The 17263-nt window shown below is 44.4% G+C and overlaps 1 protein-coding gene across 6 annotated transcripts in view; it reads left to right on the plus strand.

Moving 5' to 3' along the window:
- The window catches only part of Arhgef10 (Rho guanine nucleotide exchange factor 10), an 82091-nt gene that overhangs the window by 32994 nt on the left and 31834 nt on the right, over positions 1-17263 (plus strand). For 5 of the 6 annotated variants that reach the window (XM_042689865.1, XM_042689864.1, XM_042689867.1 and 2 more), the window contains exons 6-11: positions 1409-1482; positions 4174-4230; positions 6862-7025; positions 9476-9592; positions 12410-12524; positions 14644-14750. In XM_042689865.1, coding sequence (XP_042545799.1) covers positions 1409-1482; positions 4174-4230; positions 6862-7025; positions 9476-9592; positions 12410-12524; positions 14644-14750 — 634 coding nt within the window. The remainder of the gene's footprint in view (positions 1-1408; positions 1483-4173; positions 4231-6861; positions 7026-9475; positions 9593-12409; positions 12525-14643; positions 14751-17263) is intronic. The other variant, XM_042689870.1, reaches the window with a different exon arrangement.

The following is a 17263-nucleotide window of genomic DNA, read 5'->3' on the forward strand; positions in this document are numbered from 1 at the left end:
ACCAGCCCACACCACATACCCCAGGACCCACACACTCTGGGGCCATGTATACCGGGGCTCGTACATCCTGAGGCCCATGCACTCTGGGACCTGGGCACCCTGGGGTCTGCACACCCTCAGGCTTTTCCAGCACTCCCTTCCCATGGTTCCATTGTCTGTGGTTTTGCTTCTCTACTTCCACCACAGCACAACAATAGTACAGAGTTTGTAGCTTTTACATTCCACACTCTGACTTACAGCCAGCCTGCCCAGGACAGGAGAGCTATGCCATTGTCCAGCCAGGCCATACAGTGTGTACCTTCAGCCCACTAGTCAGGAGAGAACAGTGCTTGGAGCTCTGTGCTCTCCATGGGATGTGGGATTGTAGTCTCCTCCCACAGATAAGTGGCTATATCTGATCAAGTCCTCTATCTTCCTTTCAACTCCAGTTCTCCCAGATGTCTCTCAGCTCCTTAGAACTTTTTTTTTTTGTCAGTCGTGGGTCCTGAACTCTGGGCCTGGGCGCTGTCCCTCAGCTCTTCAGCTGAAGGCTAGCACTCTACCACTTGAGCATCAGCCCCACTTCCGGCTTTTTCTGTGCGGTGCTGAGGAATCGAATCCAGGGCCTCATGCATGCAAGGCAAGCACTCTACCACTAAGCCACCTTCCCAGCCTTCCTTAGAACTTTTAGCAAAAAAGTGCCCAGCAGTTCTCTGTGCATGTCATGCAGAATCATGCACATGACCATTTTCCATGTGGGTTCTTCAGCGCTGCTCTGCATCTCTGTGCGTGCTTCCTAGTTTAGTCTCCTTTCCTCCCCATGGGTTCCTTCACATAGCTGTGAGGCCAGCAGGATGAATGCATCCTGGGGCCCATCACTCTGCATCCCTCTGTCCATGCTGTGTCCTCACAAAGGTGGTCTCCAGTCAACCTGGTCTGTTGGTTCTGAAAAAGTGTCATGGTGGCTTCCTTTTGCTTGGGACAGCATCTGGGTCTATGTCTGGTTGTGCCCGCAGCCCTATAGGCTAGTGCAGCCTTGTGTGTCTCATCCTACCAGTCTGTGCTGGAGGCAGAGAAGGCCCAAGCCTTGCACCACCAGCCTAGCATCGTGTGTGTGTGTGTGTGTGTGTGTGTGTGTGTGTGTGACACATTAGAGGAGATGGGAAAACAATGAAGACCTTTCAGTGCAGGGACAGCAGCATTTACACTGTGCTTTGGCAGCAGACAGTGTAGCATGCTTGGAGGCAATCAGAAGCACTTGTGGGTGGAGTTGTAGATGAAAGTTTGGACTTTTGATTCTGTAGACATACCTGGGAAAACACACAGCTCGCAGGCTCAGTGTAAACACATGCCTAGGATGGGGCCCCTAGCCCCAGTGTTTGGTATGCCTCTCCATGGTCCCATTTCATGGTGTGTTTCCTTCTCGTAGTGATCATGGCAACCAAGAGGGCAGTGCCCTGGCCCGATGGGCAGCCGACCCCGCCAACACTGCATGGATGGAAAGTAAGTACCTTTCACCAGGGGTCTGGGTCCCCATGCCAGTAGGTGGCAGCATGTTTCCTTCCCATCTACTAGATCAGGTTGGAAGCTTGAAGACTTAGTCACATATTTTAAGTAATAAAAATATGAGCCAGGGGCTGGTGAATCATACTTACAATTCTATCTGCTTGAGAAACAGAGAATTCACATACTTAAAAGTACTTTTTTTTTTTTTAAAGCTAATGTTTGGAAAATTTCCTTGGGACACCATTTTGTTTCCCAGAATCCAATCAGAGCCCTGCATCTAAACCCATATACTTTCTGATTGTTTCTTTCTAGGACAGATTGGGTTTTATTGCAGATTATATAGGCTGTGAGCTAATGCTTTGACTGGGTCCCTTAGTCAGCTGGTCTCTTGAGACACTGCAGAGTTTCTGGCTTTTGATTCCTCACGAGACACTTTGTCATGGACCATTTTTGATGGCAGCAGGTGGTGGTTCAGCTGGCCACAGTCCAATGGTAGATCTTAGATTCTACTTGTAGATTAAGAGCTGAGACAGTCAGATTTATTTTTTAGTCTTTAAGGGGAAAGAAAGGATTATTATTATTAGTAGTAGTAGTACTTTGTAGTACTGGGGTTCAAAATTGGAGCCTTGTACTTGCTTGACTAGTGCTCTTCTCCTTGAACCGTGCATGCCTCCAGTCCTTTTATGCTTTATTTTTTCGGGTATGGTTTTGCCTCCAGATGACCTCGGATTGTGATTCTCCTACCTATGCCTCTCACACAAGCTGAGACCATAGACATACATGCTAGGTCTAGCTTGTTTGTTGAGATGAGATCTTACTACCTTTTTGCCTGGGCTGGCCTTGAACCATAATCTCTACCTCCTAAGATGCTGAGGTCACATATGAGCCACCACATGGTCTAAGATAGCTTTCTAATTATGCCCTTTATAATCCCCTGGCTTTCTAATTTCTGGGTAATTTTTTCCTAATTGACATTTAGTCAGTCATACCTCAATTGCCACTAACTTAAATTTCCTGGAAGGTCTTGTTGCTTTCATTGTGACTTTGTCAAAGCACAGGTCAAAGTGTAGTTAGTTAGCTCTTCCAGGGCCTCTTGAAACAGGATCATTGTAGGATTAAATTATCATGTAGTTATTTGCTAGTTTTGTTTCTAGTGTAAAATATACCCAAATTTCTGTCATCCTATTTTTTATTTATAAGTTTTTATTGTGAAAATACTGTATAGAGGAGGTACAGTTACATGAGCAAGGTAATGAGTACATTTCTTATCAAGCATTGTTGCCTCCTCCTTTGTTTTTTCCCTACCATCCCTTCCCTCCCACTTGCACAATTACATTCCCCCCAATTTATAATCTAAACAGTTACGTAGAATAATTATGCTTGAAAGTAAGGTGTGAACCTGCAAACCCTCAATCCTTCTCATAGCAGGAGAGCAGCTTCCTGTGGCTGAAGTAGCTCAGTGTCAGTCAGAGAAACAAATACCTTGTCAGCCATGGTGGGTGTGGGTTTCCTGGACTTGTTCCTGATGACTGACTGGGTGGCCATAGCTGAGAGATGCTTGGTGCAGTGTCTCCTTTTCTTGTCTTACAGCCATGCAGTTTTCCTGTAGCTTCAGTGTAGAGATGCGTGGTAGTTTGGATGGCAGTTGATCCTATAGCTTTGCTGTAGGGATGTGTTGTTTGGATATTTTCCTGTGGCTTTAGTGTAGAAATGTACAGTAATTTGGATATTCTCTTGTAGAGAGAGCACCCTAGCAAATGAGTGTTTTTATGAAACATTTCCATGTGAAGCATATAATCCTTACACATACTAAAATCAAGTTCAAGTGCATTGCTGCTCTGATGTCATTGTATACAAAGAGTAGTATTTTGCCTGCAGGCCCTTAAATGAAAATGTAACACTTTTGTGTAATACAAACTGTCCTATATTGAAAGTTTTTGTGCAGTATAGGCTGTTCCTCACCTTCTGGGTGTGAATACTGCAGCCACTGGTTCCTTGGTATGAACACCACAAGCCATTGGTTCACTCTAGTCCCTTCATTCCTGAAACTCTCACCTTTGGATTTTAGCCTGTCAGCACAGATGAATCTCACAAACTTAAAAATGTTTGGAGCCAGGCTCAGTGGCTCACATCATTTTAGCAGAGATCAGGAAGACTGAAGTTCAAGGTCAACCTAGATAAGAAGGTTGCAGCACCTCATTTCAACTAATACTGGGGGTCCAGAGATGCATGCCTATTATCCCAGCTATGGCAAGAATTATAAATATGAGGGTTGTGACCCAGGATGACGTAGTTCTAAAAGCAAGGCACTCCCAAAAAATAACTAGAGCAAGAAAAGGGCTAGGATATGGCTCAAGGGTTCGAGTGCTTGCCTAACAGACATGAAGCCATGAGCTCAAGACAAAGTTCCCACAAAAAAAAAATTGCTTGTAAGAGAACCTTATGTGTAATTGACCTGAAATCACAAATTGTTGGTGATGTTCACATCCTTTATTCTGGGAAAAAATTAGTGACATCCCTTACTCTGAGCAAAATATCCTGCCCTTAAAATAAAGCTTATGCTTTAGTGAGGTTCTGGATAGTTATAGTCTTAGGAACCTGGCCCTGTGAAGTTTGGACTGTACTAATCAGTTCTCATCAGCTTTTGTCTTTTTTTTTTTTTTTTTAACATTTCTTCTTTTATTACAGATCCAGAGGAAGCAATTTATGATGATGTTCCAAGGGAAAATTCAGATTCTGAACCAGGTTTGCTCTCACTTGGCATTGTCTGTCAGGAGACAAAGTGTGGCAGTTTTTCCTTCTGCACACAGAGAGCCCAGTGTATAGTGATGATCCCTGCCTGCAGAGCACCCAGTGTGTGTGTGTGTGTGTGTGTGTGTGTGTGTGTGGTCCCTTTGTGCAGAGCGCCCAGTGTATACGCATGATCTCTGTGTGCAGAGCGCTCAGTGTGTACACATGGTCCCTGGGTGCAGAGCACCCTGTGTGTACACATAATCCTTGCATACAGTGTGCCCAGTGTGTGCACATGGTCCCCGGATGCGGAGTGCCAAGTGTTCTTGTGCGGTCCTTAGATGCAGAGCTCTTTGTGTGTACATGTGGTCCCTGCATGTAGAGTGCCCATTGTGTTCACAGGATCCATGCTTGTAGAGTGCCCCGTGTGGTCCCTGTGTGCAGAGCACCCAGTGTATACACGTTCCTGGGTACAGAGTACCCAGTGTGTACATATGGTCCTTGGTTTAACATGCATGTTTCCATCTGCACTCCTGTGATGTGGTACAAGGTTTGTGTGTGTGAATTATATAACACTTGAAGCAGAAAGAGGGAAAGAGAGCAATGAGAACGAAGAGCTAAGAAATAGTGAGGCTGCTGGGCGCTGGTGCCTCATGCCTGTAATCCTAGTTACTCAAGAGGCTGATATCTGAGGATTGTGGTTTAAATCCAGCCTGGGCAGGAAAGTTGCGGAACTCTTATCTCCAATTACCACCAGAAAACTGGATATGGTGCTCTAGCTCAAAGTGGTAGACTGCTAACCTTGAGCAAAAGAGCTCAGGTCCTGAGTTCAAGTCCCACAGCTGACAGAAAAAATAAATAAGAGGCTGAGAAGTACCAACTTAAGTCTATAAATTATATAAATAAATATTAAATATAAATTACATAACTAGAAATGTACGCAGAATCAGGTAAGATACTAGTCAAAGAGTTACTAAAATTAAAGGAAAGACATAAATTCTCAGGTTAAAGAAACAAACTCAAAGCTGGATTTGTTAAGCATCAGTCCAGACCCAGGTGAGGGTAACTGGAGCTGCAGAGTACCATGTCCACATGAACTTCTTAAGAGCAGTAAGAAAGAAAACGGGAAAAACTACTCAGAAGCTATGGGAGAGAGGCAGACTTCCCTGATTGGCTGTGTTCTCAGAATGAGAAGGAAGATGCTACCTCAGCCCAGGTTTTTATATTCAGGACTATATGTGAGTACATTCCTTTAAAAGGGGGAAAGACAAGCTGGGCCTGGTAGTGTGCACCTGTAGGCTTTTAAAAAGCATTTGATACTATATACTCCAAGAAGCAGTGGAAGCAAGAAAGAGAAGTAGGCCTCCCATGCAAAGGCTGAGTTTGCTGTGATGGGCTGACCCAGGCCCTCTCCACGTGTTAAGTCCACACTTTGAGGAAGTGGTGGAAGTTGATTTATTGTTCTTTTATGGTTTTGTTTGGCTATGACAGGTTTTTGATAGGAGAATAGAAATATTTAACTTTGAAACCAATAGAGCAAAACCCAACTGGTCCAAAGCTAGAAAATATAATTTAAGAGAGAATGGCAAATACTATGGGAAGGAACTTCCACATAAGTCTAAAATACATTGATCCCAACAGTAAATGTAAATTGGATCCAACTGACAATAAAAGAAATTCTCAGATTGCAAAACTAGTCATATAATACATTCTTTTCTGTTGTTGGTAGTGGTGGTCATGGGGCTTGAACTTTGGTCCTGGGCACTGTCCCTGAGCTCTTTTGCTCGAGGCTAGTGCTCCACCACTTTGAGCCACAGTGCCACTTTTTTTCTGGTTTCTATTTAGAAATGAGCCTCACAGACGTTCTGCCTAGGCTGGCTTTGAACCGCATCCTCAGTAGCTAGGAGTAGAGGCATGGGCTACTGGTGTCCAGCTATATAATATATTCTTATGCAAGGACAGAAAAATTGGTTAATTGGGTGAAAAAGAAATATAAGGCTATATTGTAGCCAGTGTAGCTGTAATAATAACATGTGTTACGCTACAGAGCATTATTGGTATAGTTAAGGAGTAATTGATGAGGGGAAGACAAAAATGTTGTACACACACTTTCAGGGAGAATGAGCTTTATTTGTGCTAGTACTTCACGAGCTCTCCTGTCTGTTTAGAGAGCATCCATCCATCAGTCATCATCCTACCATCCCTCTATCATCTATTTATTATCCAGCCACGTCTAGCAACCTGTCTGCTATCTATCCATTATCTGTCTGTGTAACCGTTATGATACTGTATTCACTTATATAAAGAAAGATTTTCCTTTATGGGAAGTGTACTATTGCTCACACATTATTTGGCATAAATTTGGTGGATTCTGTGACTAGTGTTCTTAGTCTGTGTTGGGGCTGAGGCTTGCTGGACTCTATGATGAGCTTCTTCAGAACCACACATCACTGCCCACATTGCGGAGAGGTGATTGGTTTCCTAAGCAACGAGTGCTTTTCCAAGGAGCATGCCTGTGTGCTGGCCACATCGTTCCTTGGAATTACTTTGAGATTCTTCCACCCCTCTATGGTAAGGCAAAACAAGAAGCAAGCTAGTGAACTGTGTGTTTTCATTTTCATTTTATCTTGGTATTTGTGCATTTAGATGAAATGATTTATGATGACGTGGAGAATGGAGATGATGGTGGAAACAGTTCTTTGGAATACGGATGGAGTTCAAGTGAATTTGAAAGCTATGAAGAACAAAGTGACTCAGAGTGTAAGAATGGAATTCCCAGGTCTTTCCTGCGTGGCAGCCACAAAAAGCAAGTATGTGTTCAGTTTTTGCATATAGAAGACAAGTGTTCTGTTAACTTGGAAATGGGACAGCAAAGTGTCATTTTGATTTTCACAATTCTTAAAGTTTTTAAGACATTTACAAAGTCTGAAATATGTAACATATTGACAAAGGAAAGGGTGTCTCTTATTTCACATAGTCTAATCATGGAAGATTAGGAGGGTAGATTCTTGTTACCCAAATCACTTAGAAGGCCATAAGTAGACTCCTTCTCAGACAACATCAGAAGATAGGTGACCACTCCAAATGCTGAGGAGCATGTGCAGTTACTGTTCTCTGAACATGCTGAGCAAGGAACAGATTCTTCACACATTGTCCTGAATTTGAGCTCTGTGCAGGAGCAGGAAGGTGGGAAATTAAGAAGGCTTGAGAAATGATGTTCAAGCGCACCAATCCTCCACTACCCCAGGATTGTCTTTTCCTGCAGGGAACTTATCTCTTGCTTTGGTAGAAAACTTCTGAGATCAGGATCGAGTGAGGAAGGCACCGTTGAAGGGTGAATTCTGGTCTGGATGGTGTGGGACTGACCTGGTGCCATCTCACTGGGGTGGGTCATGCAGGGAGTCCTCCAGGCCAGGCATTCTGTTGGTGGGTTTCTTCTGTGGGTCCTCGCATGAATGTTCATAGCTGTCTTCCACTGTGTACAGAGCGATCACTTGGTCCTTGCGTGTGGACTCTCAGCAGTGACTGTGATCGGCATATGGTCCTTGTCTGAGATGCCCGTCAGAGCCAATGTTTCTCACTGATACCTGACTATCGCCAGTTTTCCCTACCTCCCTGCTAGCAGTCCTCAGGGACCAGAGATGTTTGACCTAGTTTCCATGTTACTGTAGTGGACAACATGTTACAGGTTGCTTAGAATTTTTGTAATCTCTAAAGTCATTTTATGACACTCAAGAAGCAGCTACCAATTCACAATGGTCAGTGCAGTGTCTCAGTGTTATAGATGGGCTTTTTCTGGAATGTAGATTTTTGTATATGTGTACTACTACTGGGGCTTGAACTTTGGACATTACTTGTTTTTTTCACTCTTAGGTGGCATGGTACCACTTGAGCCACACTTCTTGCTTTGCTGGTTAATTGAAAGTAAGAGTCTTTCAAGTTTGTCTGGGTTGGCTTTGAATTGTGATCCTCAGATATCAGCCTTCTGTGTAGCCAGGATAACAGATATGAGCCACATGTACCTGACTGGATTGTATATCTTTTCTGGGTTTTAACTAGAGCCTTAGTGAGCAGAGCTAGCTGGCTAGTGTGGTTGTCCTGACACGCTGAGGCCCCTAAGGAGTTGCATCTGCACGGAGCATTTAGGGCTGGTAGGTATTGTGTTGAGATAGCCCATCCTCAGGATTGAGGATGGCCCCTGCCATGCCAGGCTATGGGCAGTTTTTCTGCTCTCCTTGTCCTCACAGTGGACCTGTATACCCATCAGGGTCAGACCTCCAAAATGCCAGTGACAATGTCATATGCCTCAACAGCCACTCCCTACTGGGAAAAGCCTGAGAACAGCCAGCAGGAAGTGGTACGTCAATGTGCCTGGAGCCAGAGTCTTCTGCCAGGATAGATCAGATTGCATACATGGTGGGGCACATACAGAGTGGAGATGTGAACAGGTTAGACTGTTAGTAAATGCTGTTTAGAATGCTCCTGTTGTGCTATGTGAAAAATGCCCCCAGGGGGATGGTGGGTTTGGTTGTGCACAGCGGAGACAGCGGTAGCTGTGGAAAGATGGCCCAGGAAACCTCAGCTAGGCAGTCATTAAGAGCGAGTGTCCTGAAGAGCTGAGGGACAGCACCCAGGTCCAGAGTTCAAACTCCACTGCTGACAAAAACAAAAACAAAAACGAGGGAGTGTCATATCACTCAGCTGCCTGTCATTGAGAGAAGATGTCATATCACTTAGCTGCTTTTCATTAGGAGAGAGTGTCAAACTCTGCTGCCTGTCATTAGAGGAGGGTATTGGGTCACTCAGATGCATGTCATTAGGAGGGAGTGTCCCATCACTCAGCCAGCCTGTCATTAGGAAAGGATGTTGAGTCACTCAGGCAGCCTGTCATTAGGACAGGGTGTTACATCAGTTTGGATATTAGCTTTCCCTAAAGAAGCTGCACTCCTGAATATAGTTGTCTTCTCTAAGATGCTGACATAAGAATATCAAGTGTGTTTTGTGTCTTTGAAATCCTGATCTCATCCAGATGGCACAGAATGATCTTACACAGATGTTTCTGGCTGTTTATTTTCTTGGCCTTGGCCCATAGGAGCCTTTGGCTGCATGCATTTGCCTTGGATTGAGGGGGTTGGCCATAGGTCCTGAATTGCCAGGGCCTCAAGAACCCAGCCAGGAGGGCCGCTGTCATTCATGGAAGACTGCCTCTTGGTACCCAGAAGAGCGTGTTTTGAAACGCTTTTGTCTCTTTGTACCTTAGCTCTCTCATGACCTAACCCGCTTAAAGGCGCACTGTGAGGAAAAGATGAGAGGCTTGATGGCCAGCACGGTGGGAGCCGTGGAGGCGCGGAGGCCAAGGCGAAGGAGGGAGCGGAAGGTAGTGTTCAAATGCCTGCACACAGCAGGCCACTCAGAACAGTGGCAGGTGGCTCTGTTGGTCACTTGTGCTGGAACAGTGGTTCTCAAAGTGCAGCCAGGGATCCTGGGGCCACCGAGGTGCTTTAGGAGTTCATATGGACTCTGAGCCAGTCATTTCCTTTTTCCAGAAGCTGGTGGTATGTGAGGTCACAGCCTGTGGAGAGCAGAGCCCCACTGTGTCAGAGAGCTCTAAAGTACACAACAGCAGCATTAGTCAGTAATTTTTCACAAATATTTAAGATAACGTAATTATCTTTCAAATGAATACTGATTAAAATTTTGAAAAATTGCTGTTTTAACTGAGAAATTATATATTAATATAATTGTTTAATAAACTAGATCAGTAAAACTGATCTAAGCTAATACTCAGGGGTCCAGTGATTTGTAAGAGATAGGACTTGTGCTTGGCATGCATGAGGCCTGGGTGACCATAGCAACTAATATGATTTTTAAGACTACAGAGGACTCCTAGGCTAAAATGTTTGAGAACTGCTGGGTCTGACTGTTGTGATCATCAGTTTTGGAGGTGTGTATTCAAAAGGTTTAAAGCACATTTAAGAAGGTTTCACCTCAGTCTGGTCTGCCTGTCCCTTGGTATGAGGTAACTTTGGGTTTTCCTGAGAGCTGTTGGCCCTCTGAGGCAGGGATTGTGCCCTACAAGAGGCCAGCTCACTCCAGCCTGGAGATGTGCAGCTGGCAGCCGGCGACAAGGCCAAGGAGGCTTGGCCATAGGTGAGCACAGGAGGAAAGACAGAGTGGGTTAAGGACTGGGCTAGACAGCCTTCATCAGCCTGAGGCCTAGGTTGGTCTTCTGCCTCATCTGTTGGCATCATGTGGAGGCAGGGCTCTGGGGCCCTGAGTCTGCAGCCCTCTGGTTTTCACAGCCTCACATGACCTGCGGTCCTCTGGTTTTCACAGCCTCACATGACCTGCGGTCCTCTGGTTTTCACAGCCTCACATGCGTCTGCTGTCCTCTGATTGTCCTGGCCTTACATGACCTGCGGTCCTCTGGTTTTCACAGCCTTACATGCGTCTGCTGTGCTCTGATTGTCGTGGCCTCACATGCATCTGTTGTGCTCTGATTGTCATGGCCTCACATGGTCTGCAGTCCTCTGATTGTCATGGCCTCATATGGAGGTGGGGCTTGGGGCCTGAGTCTACAGTCCTCTGGTCGTCACAAGGTCAGATGGGGCCAGGTGTAGCTGCCTAGATCTGGGGTTAGAATACAGTCAGACTTGGAAGATGTCAGGTAGGAAATGAACTAGATACCTGGTCACAAGAAAAAGCAGGAGTTGGAACCAGAGGCCTTGTGGTGGAATGCTTGGTGGTAAAAGTAGCTCTGTTGCTTTTGATGTTGAGGGAGAGAATGTCCAAGACATGGATGCTGGAGTTGGGGTAAAAGCTTTAATTCTGGTTCTGTTGAGAAGGTGGTGTGTAAGCACTGGGACAGAAGGACAGAAGGAATAGTCAGGGCTATAGTGAGGAATGTCTGCCATAGTCTGAAAACCCCTACAGCTAGAGTGTCCCTCCTAGGTGAGGAGGCCTACGCTGGGAGCCCGTATGTATGAGCCCTGTGGAGCTCCTTGAGTTCCACAGGGGAGGACACTGCTGTCTCTTAATAGACTATTTGGATTTTCTTGGAAAGAAAATCTGTCAACTGGCCAACACCTCAGAGGTCAGGTTTTTTTTTTTTTTTTTTTTTTAGTCCAGTTGTAGGCCCTGAACTCTGGGCCTGAGTGCTGTCCCTCAGCTCTTCTGCTCAAGGCTAGCACTCTACCACTTGAGCCACAGCGCCACTTCCGGCTTTTTTTTTTCTTTTTGCTTATATGGTGCTGAGGAATCGAACCTAGGGCCTCAGGCATGCAAGGCAAGCGCTCTACCACTGAGCCCACTTCCCAACAGAGGTCAGGTTTTTAAGGATAAGAAATACAATGTTGGTATGTGCTGTCTGAAGCTCTCCAGTGCCACACACTTGTGAGTGTCTAGCTGAAAGGCAGCAAGGTCAGTGAGCTCCCAGCTGGTGAGATGTGGTCGTTGTGGCATATATCTAAGGAATGGCAATAGCTGGCTGCATCTCACCTGTATCTGTGTGTTCTTTTTTTTGGGGGGGTTCCAGTTGTGGGGCCTGAACTCTGGGCCTGGGTGCTGTCCCTCAGCTCTTCAGCTCAAGGCTAGTGCTCTACCACTTGAGCCACAGTGCCACTTCTGGCTTTTTTCTTTTTGCTTATGTGGTGCTGAGGAATCGAACCCAGGGCCTCATGCATGCAAGGCAAGCACTCTACCACTGAGCCACCTTCCCAACCCCTATCTGTGTGTTCTTTAGCCACCTGAGTCGTCTTGCCATTCAGCCCTTGTGTTCTGGGCTGGCTCTGGTGATCATTGGTACTATTCAGCTGGTCATAACTGTGCCTGGACATGTCAGCATGGGGAGGGGCCCACAGAGAACACTTAGAGCTCTGTCAGCACCACAACTCTACGATTAGCCACTTTGCTATGTGACATTGTGCTCTTGATGCCAGTTACCCTACAAAACTCTTTCGTATTTGTGGTTATGATAAAGACCTCAAAATGTAACAGAAAACTTTATTAAATAAACAAAATGAAAACAAAAATAGCCATGCATAAAATAATCATTAAAGCCTCCTACATCTAAAAGCCCATTTCAAGTAATGTTTTAAGCTCAAACTACTTGACAGTATTCTTTTAAAATGAATAGATTTGAAACAAGTAGAAGCTTACTGAACACACTTCTCATTTGCTTCCCTCTGTTTTGTAGATGCAAAAGCTAATGAAGGCAGCCAAGGAGGGCACCAGAGATGGGCTTGAGAAAACCAAAGCTGCTGTGAAGAGAGGCCGCTCATTCATCAGGACCAAGTCTTTCATTCCTCAAGGTCTGCGTGCATTCACATGTGACATAAGCCTCATTTATGGTGGCTCCTGGTGGGATGGTGGCATGGAAGGTTCTCACAGTGGTAGTGGAGGGGGGGCCCACCCTGCTGGCCTGGGTTTCTGGGCAGTCACTGTTTTAGGCTAAGGACCCCCAAGTAGCTGAGAGAATCACTGGCAGATTTATAAAGGGACATGCACAATGTAAATGGAAAATTAAAGGAGTTCCCATAGGCAGCTGGCCTCTTCCTGCTGTCTCCACTTGGCAGAAGATGGACAGTATCCCAGCCTCATCCTTGGGCCCTACCCTGGTCAGCATGGGGCTCATAGCCATTTCGCCCACCTCAAACCAGGCCTGTGGGTGACACTGACTGCGTGTTCTCTGTATCGTTCTCTGTATTGTTACCCTGCCAGGACTAGGGTCCTAAGCCAGGGGGTCTTCATCTAAACAAAAGTTTTAGAAATCTTTTCACGGGCAGGAAGGGTCTATAGTGGGAGAAGGATATTCAAGCTTTCCTAAATTTCACTAAGAGATGGTAGACTTATGCAGCTCAGGTATAAGAAACTGCAGATAGTAGATGTTATCAACAAGCTGTAGATGCAGTGTCAGTTAAGGCTGGAGGAAGTCTGTTGGATCTCCTTGTACCTCCGTGTTAGCACCCAGTTGTGAAGACTGCATGTGATAATTGTAGCTCCACCTTGTATCTGCAAAAGCCTTACTTCTTCCTTGTTTCTGATGTGCATGTCCTGTGTGAGTAGCACTCATTGTCTGTACATGATAAAATACATTACAATCCTGGGCTTATGCAGGGTATGGCCTGGGAACACTATATGTCATGGGAGCTAAAACCAACCTGGCCCCTTTAGCTGATAACATCCTCAGCATTGGAGGGAGCTCTTGGGCCCCAGAGCATTTCCTTGGTGAGGGAGACAGAAGCATGCTTTCTAATGTTACATGGAATAAAACCTTTGTCTTAGTTGAGGTAGGCCCTACATGAGAACAGCTGGGACCTGGAGCCACATTCTGTGGGTCCCTAGCTCACAGTAAAGTCTTCCTCTAGCCATAGTACCACTGGAAGGGTCCTAGACTCTGGGAGCCAGCCAGAAATGCCCACTGTGATCCCTTACCCCAGTCCTCAACTGTGACCCACTGCAGACAAGGCCTCTAGGCTGAAGATAGCCATGAGAGATGGGCAGGGTTTATCTCTGGTTTGAATGGCCTATGTGGTCACCTGGAGATGTATAACAGCCTGACACATAAGTCCCTAAACCACCTCCATCCCCACTCCTAGTGCTGTAAAATGAGTGGCTCAGCCAAGGCTGGTGCTCTGGGTTCTAGATGTCCCAGAATTACCTGGAAACCACTATCAAAGTACCATTAGTCTAGGACCACTCTCTAGGCAAAGACTCTGGACACATAGGATTTTACAGCACTATGGTTGATGACTACGCCTTCAGTGTTTGGGAGCTTTGACTTGGCAAAGCTCTGGTTTGTTACCTGAGAATTAACTTGTTTGGGTTTTGGAGAATTCTGATTTTTATATTTCCAATGAGAGGCAAAGTCAAATGTATGAGATCCCATCTCAGTTTTCTCCAGTTGTTATTTATTTATTTATTTAAATTGTGAAAATACCATATAGAGGGGTTACAATTACATGGGCAAGATAATGAGTACATTTCTTATCAAGCATTGTTGCCTCCTCCTTTGTTTCCCCTTTCCATCCCTTCCCATTCTCCCTTTCCCCCCCACCAAAATTGTAAAGTTCGTTTTTCGTCATAATGACTTGTACATCTTACCTATTTCTAGCTGAATTCTTTGTTTTTGGTGGTGGTGGTATGCAGGGTAAGAAACAGAATATTCATTTTTCTTTTACCATCTAGCAATCCAGTGATATTTCTGCCTTTTGACGTTATATTTGAAGATTTTGCCATATTTACTTTGTAGCAAGGTGTTTTATTGTTTGTTAAGATTTCTATTTAATAATAGCTGATCAGAGAATAAACTTGTACAATTACAGTTTCTGCACAAAAAGATTTATTTGGCAACTGTTTTGCTGAGTGGTAATGCTGTAAATATAGAGTATCAAAAGTGAAACTTGTCTATTTTGGCTTTTTTCCTTTAAGATCACAAATCTTATCTTGAAGAAGAGCAAAATTTGTTTATAGAGGTTGACTGTAAGCACCCAGAGGCTATCCTGACTCCGATGCCCGAGGGCTTGTCTCAGCAGCAGGTATGGTAAGCAGCTAACATTCAGGTGCTCTGTACCAGTTAGCATAGTTAGTTTTAAAACACTTGGAGGTTTTCTTGCTGTTCCTAAATATATGTTAGCTCAAACTCCATCTACAATATCACTGCTCTCTGCCCATGGTTTACTCATTAAAAAGTTATTCATAGGCACAGTGGAGATGATTTTAGCTTAGGCCTTTCTTGTCCTTAGTATTTTCTTTTTCTTTCTTTCTTTTTTTTTTTTTGTTGGTTGTGGGACTTGTGACTCAGTAGCCTTAGAGTAGTGTCTTGGAACTGAATTTTGGGGAAATAATATCTAGATTTGGGCATGGGATGTGGAGGTCATTTTAAAGTAAAAATTCTGTGCTCAGGCTACTACTGAGATCCAGCCAAGGTCAGGTAAATAATGCTCAGGAGTTGTGGCTTCCTGGGTTCTGGGCCTGAAGTTTACTAACTCCATCAAAACTTGTATTTTTTTTTCCTGTACCATTTCTGGGGCTTGAACTCAGGGCCCGTGTGCTGTCCCTGAGCAATTTTTCGGTCAAGACTAGTTCTGCTCCACTTCCAGTTTTCTGTTAGCTAATTGGAGATAAGTCTCCTGGGTTTTCCTGCCTAGGCTGACTTCCAACTGTGATCCTCTGATCTCAGCCCCCTGAGTAGCTAGTAATACAAGAGTGAGCTTCTTTGATCCAGAGCTCCCCATCTGGCTTTTTCTGAGTAGTTTATTGGCGATAAGAGTCTCATGCTTTCCTACCCGGGCTGGCTCCCAACTGGGATCCTGAGTAGCCAGGATTCCAGGTGTGAGCTACACTAGCACCTGGCTACACACTTGTATTTTTAAAAAGACCTCATCCTTTGGGTATCTGCCCAGGGTTTATTTTTGTCCAAGTTTTGTGAATTGAATATTTGGTCCTTTTAGTAAAAGCAATAAAATTCCCTAGTGTTTTATGAGTATTAGTTTCTGAGTAATCTACTTAACTGTTTCCTCTGTGGAAAACACTCTTTGCCACTAGATGGCATTACAGGGTCTTTAAATAGTATCACTTACCAAGTCATAGCCTGCCTATAAGTGTTGTGTGTGTACATTTGCCTATCTGCATATTTGTGATATGGTAAGGGCATGCTGTTTTGTATATATACATGTATATATACATATATGCATATGTATGTATGAGCTGGTTTAGGAGAAGTTGTTGCAGTATTATGTTTTATTTTCCATTTATTGACAGATGTTTTTGGTATCTTAGAGCCACAAGTTGTTTTGTTTGTTGTACATCTCATGGGGCTTGAACTCAGGGCCTAGATGGTGTTCTTGAGCTTCTTTGCTCAAGGTTAGCTCTGTACCACTTGCCCCACAGTGCCACTTCTGTCATTTTGGTGGTTAATTGGAGATAATAGTCTCAAAGACTGCCTGCTTGGGCTGGCTTCAAACTTTTATCCCAGATATCAGCCTCTCGAGTAGGTAGGATTACAGGCAGGAGCCACTGGCGCTCAGCTTCACAAGTTTATTCTATTTCTTTTATTATATATCTTTTTTATTGTAAAGATACTTACAGAGGGGTTACAGGTACACGAATAAGGTAATGAGTACATTTCCTATGGAGCATTGTTACCTTCTCCTTTGTTTTTCCCCTGCTGTCCCTTCCTTCCCCACCTCCCAATACCTCCCTCCCCACCCAAAGTTGTAAAGTTCATTTTCAACATAGTTTCTTATACATCCCATTACACATTTATTCTTTGTTTTGTTTTGTTTTTTTGGGTCCGGTCGTGGGGCCTGAACTCTGGGCCTGGGCGCTGTCCCTCAGCTCTTCAGCTCAAGGCTAGCGCTCTACCACTTGAGCCATAGCGCCACTTCTGGCTTTTTTCTTTTTGCTTATGTGGTGCTGGGGAATCGAATCCAGGGCCTCAGGCATGCAAGGCAAGCGCTCTACCACTGAGCCACCTTCCCAGCCCCCCATTACACATTTATTCTTTATGTACTTGGGTAACAACAAAATCAGAGTGTTTTAAATGCAGCATCTCAAGTGGGGTTTTGTACCTTTAAAAGTTCACCCTTGCATTCTGAGCTTGGTGGGTGGAACTTTAAAAGTTTACCACTTCATTCTGAGCTTTGTGGGTGGAACTTTGCATGGATGTGCACAACAAAGTCATCAAATCTATTCATCCACCTTTGATGAACTTTCTGTTTTCCTGTAACAATAAACGGAAAAAGTATCACTAATAGCTTTCTTTGATCAAGTCTAGAACTGTTTCCTTGGATTTCATTTATACATGAAATATCATCTGACTTGTGCACATAAAATATGATTGGTTAATTTCATTCATTATTGTATAAATGAATTATCTTAGTGCTATAATTTTATTTATTCTGATATACTTTGCAGTTTGAGGTTTAACAATAATATAATTGTATTAGTGAGAGAAGTATGTTTTGAATCTATATGTCAGTTAATTCACATACCACTTAAAACATTTTCTAGGCCTTTGGAGGTTTCTTACCTTTTTTTTTTTTTTTTG

The sequence above is a fragment of the Dipodomys spectabilis genome, unplaced genomic scaffold (assembly GCF_019054845.1).
Source record: "Dipodomys spectabilis isolate Male_0828 unplaced genomic scaffold, ASM1905484v1 ptg000128l, whole genome shotgun sequence".
NCBI lineage: Eukaryota > Metazoa > Chordata > Mammalia > Rodentia > Heteromyidae > Dipodomys > Dipodomys spectabilis.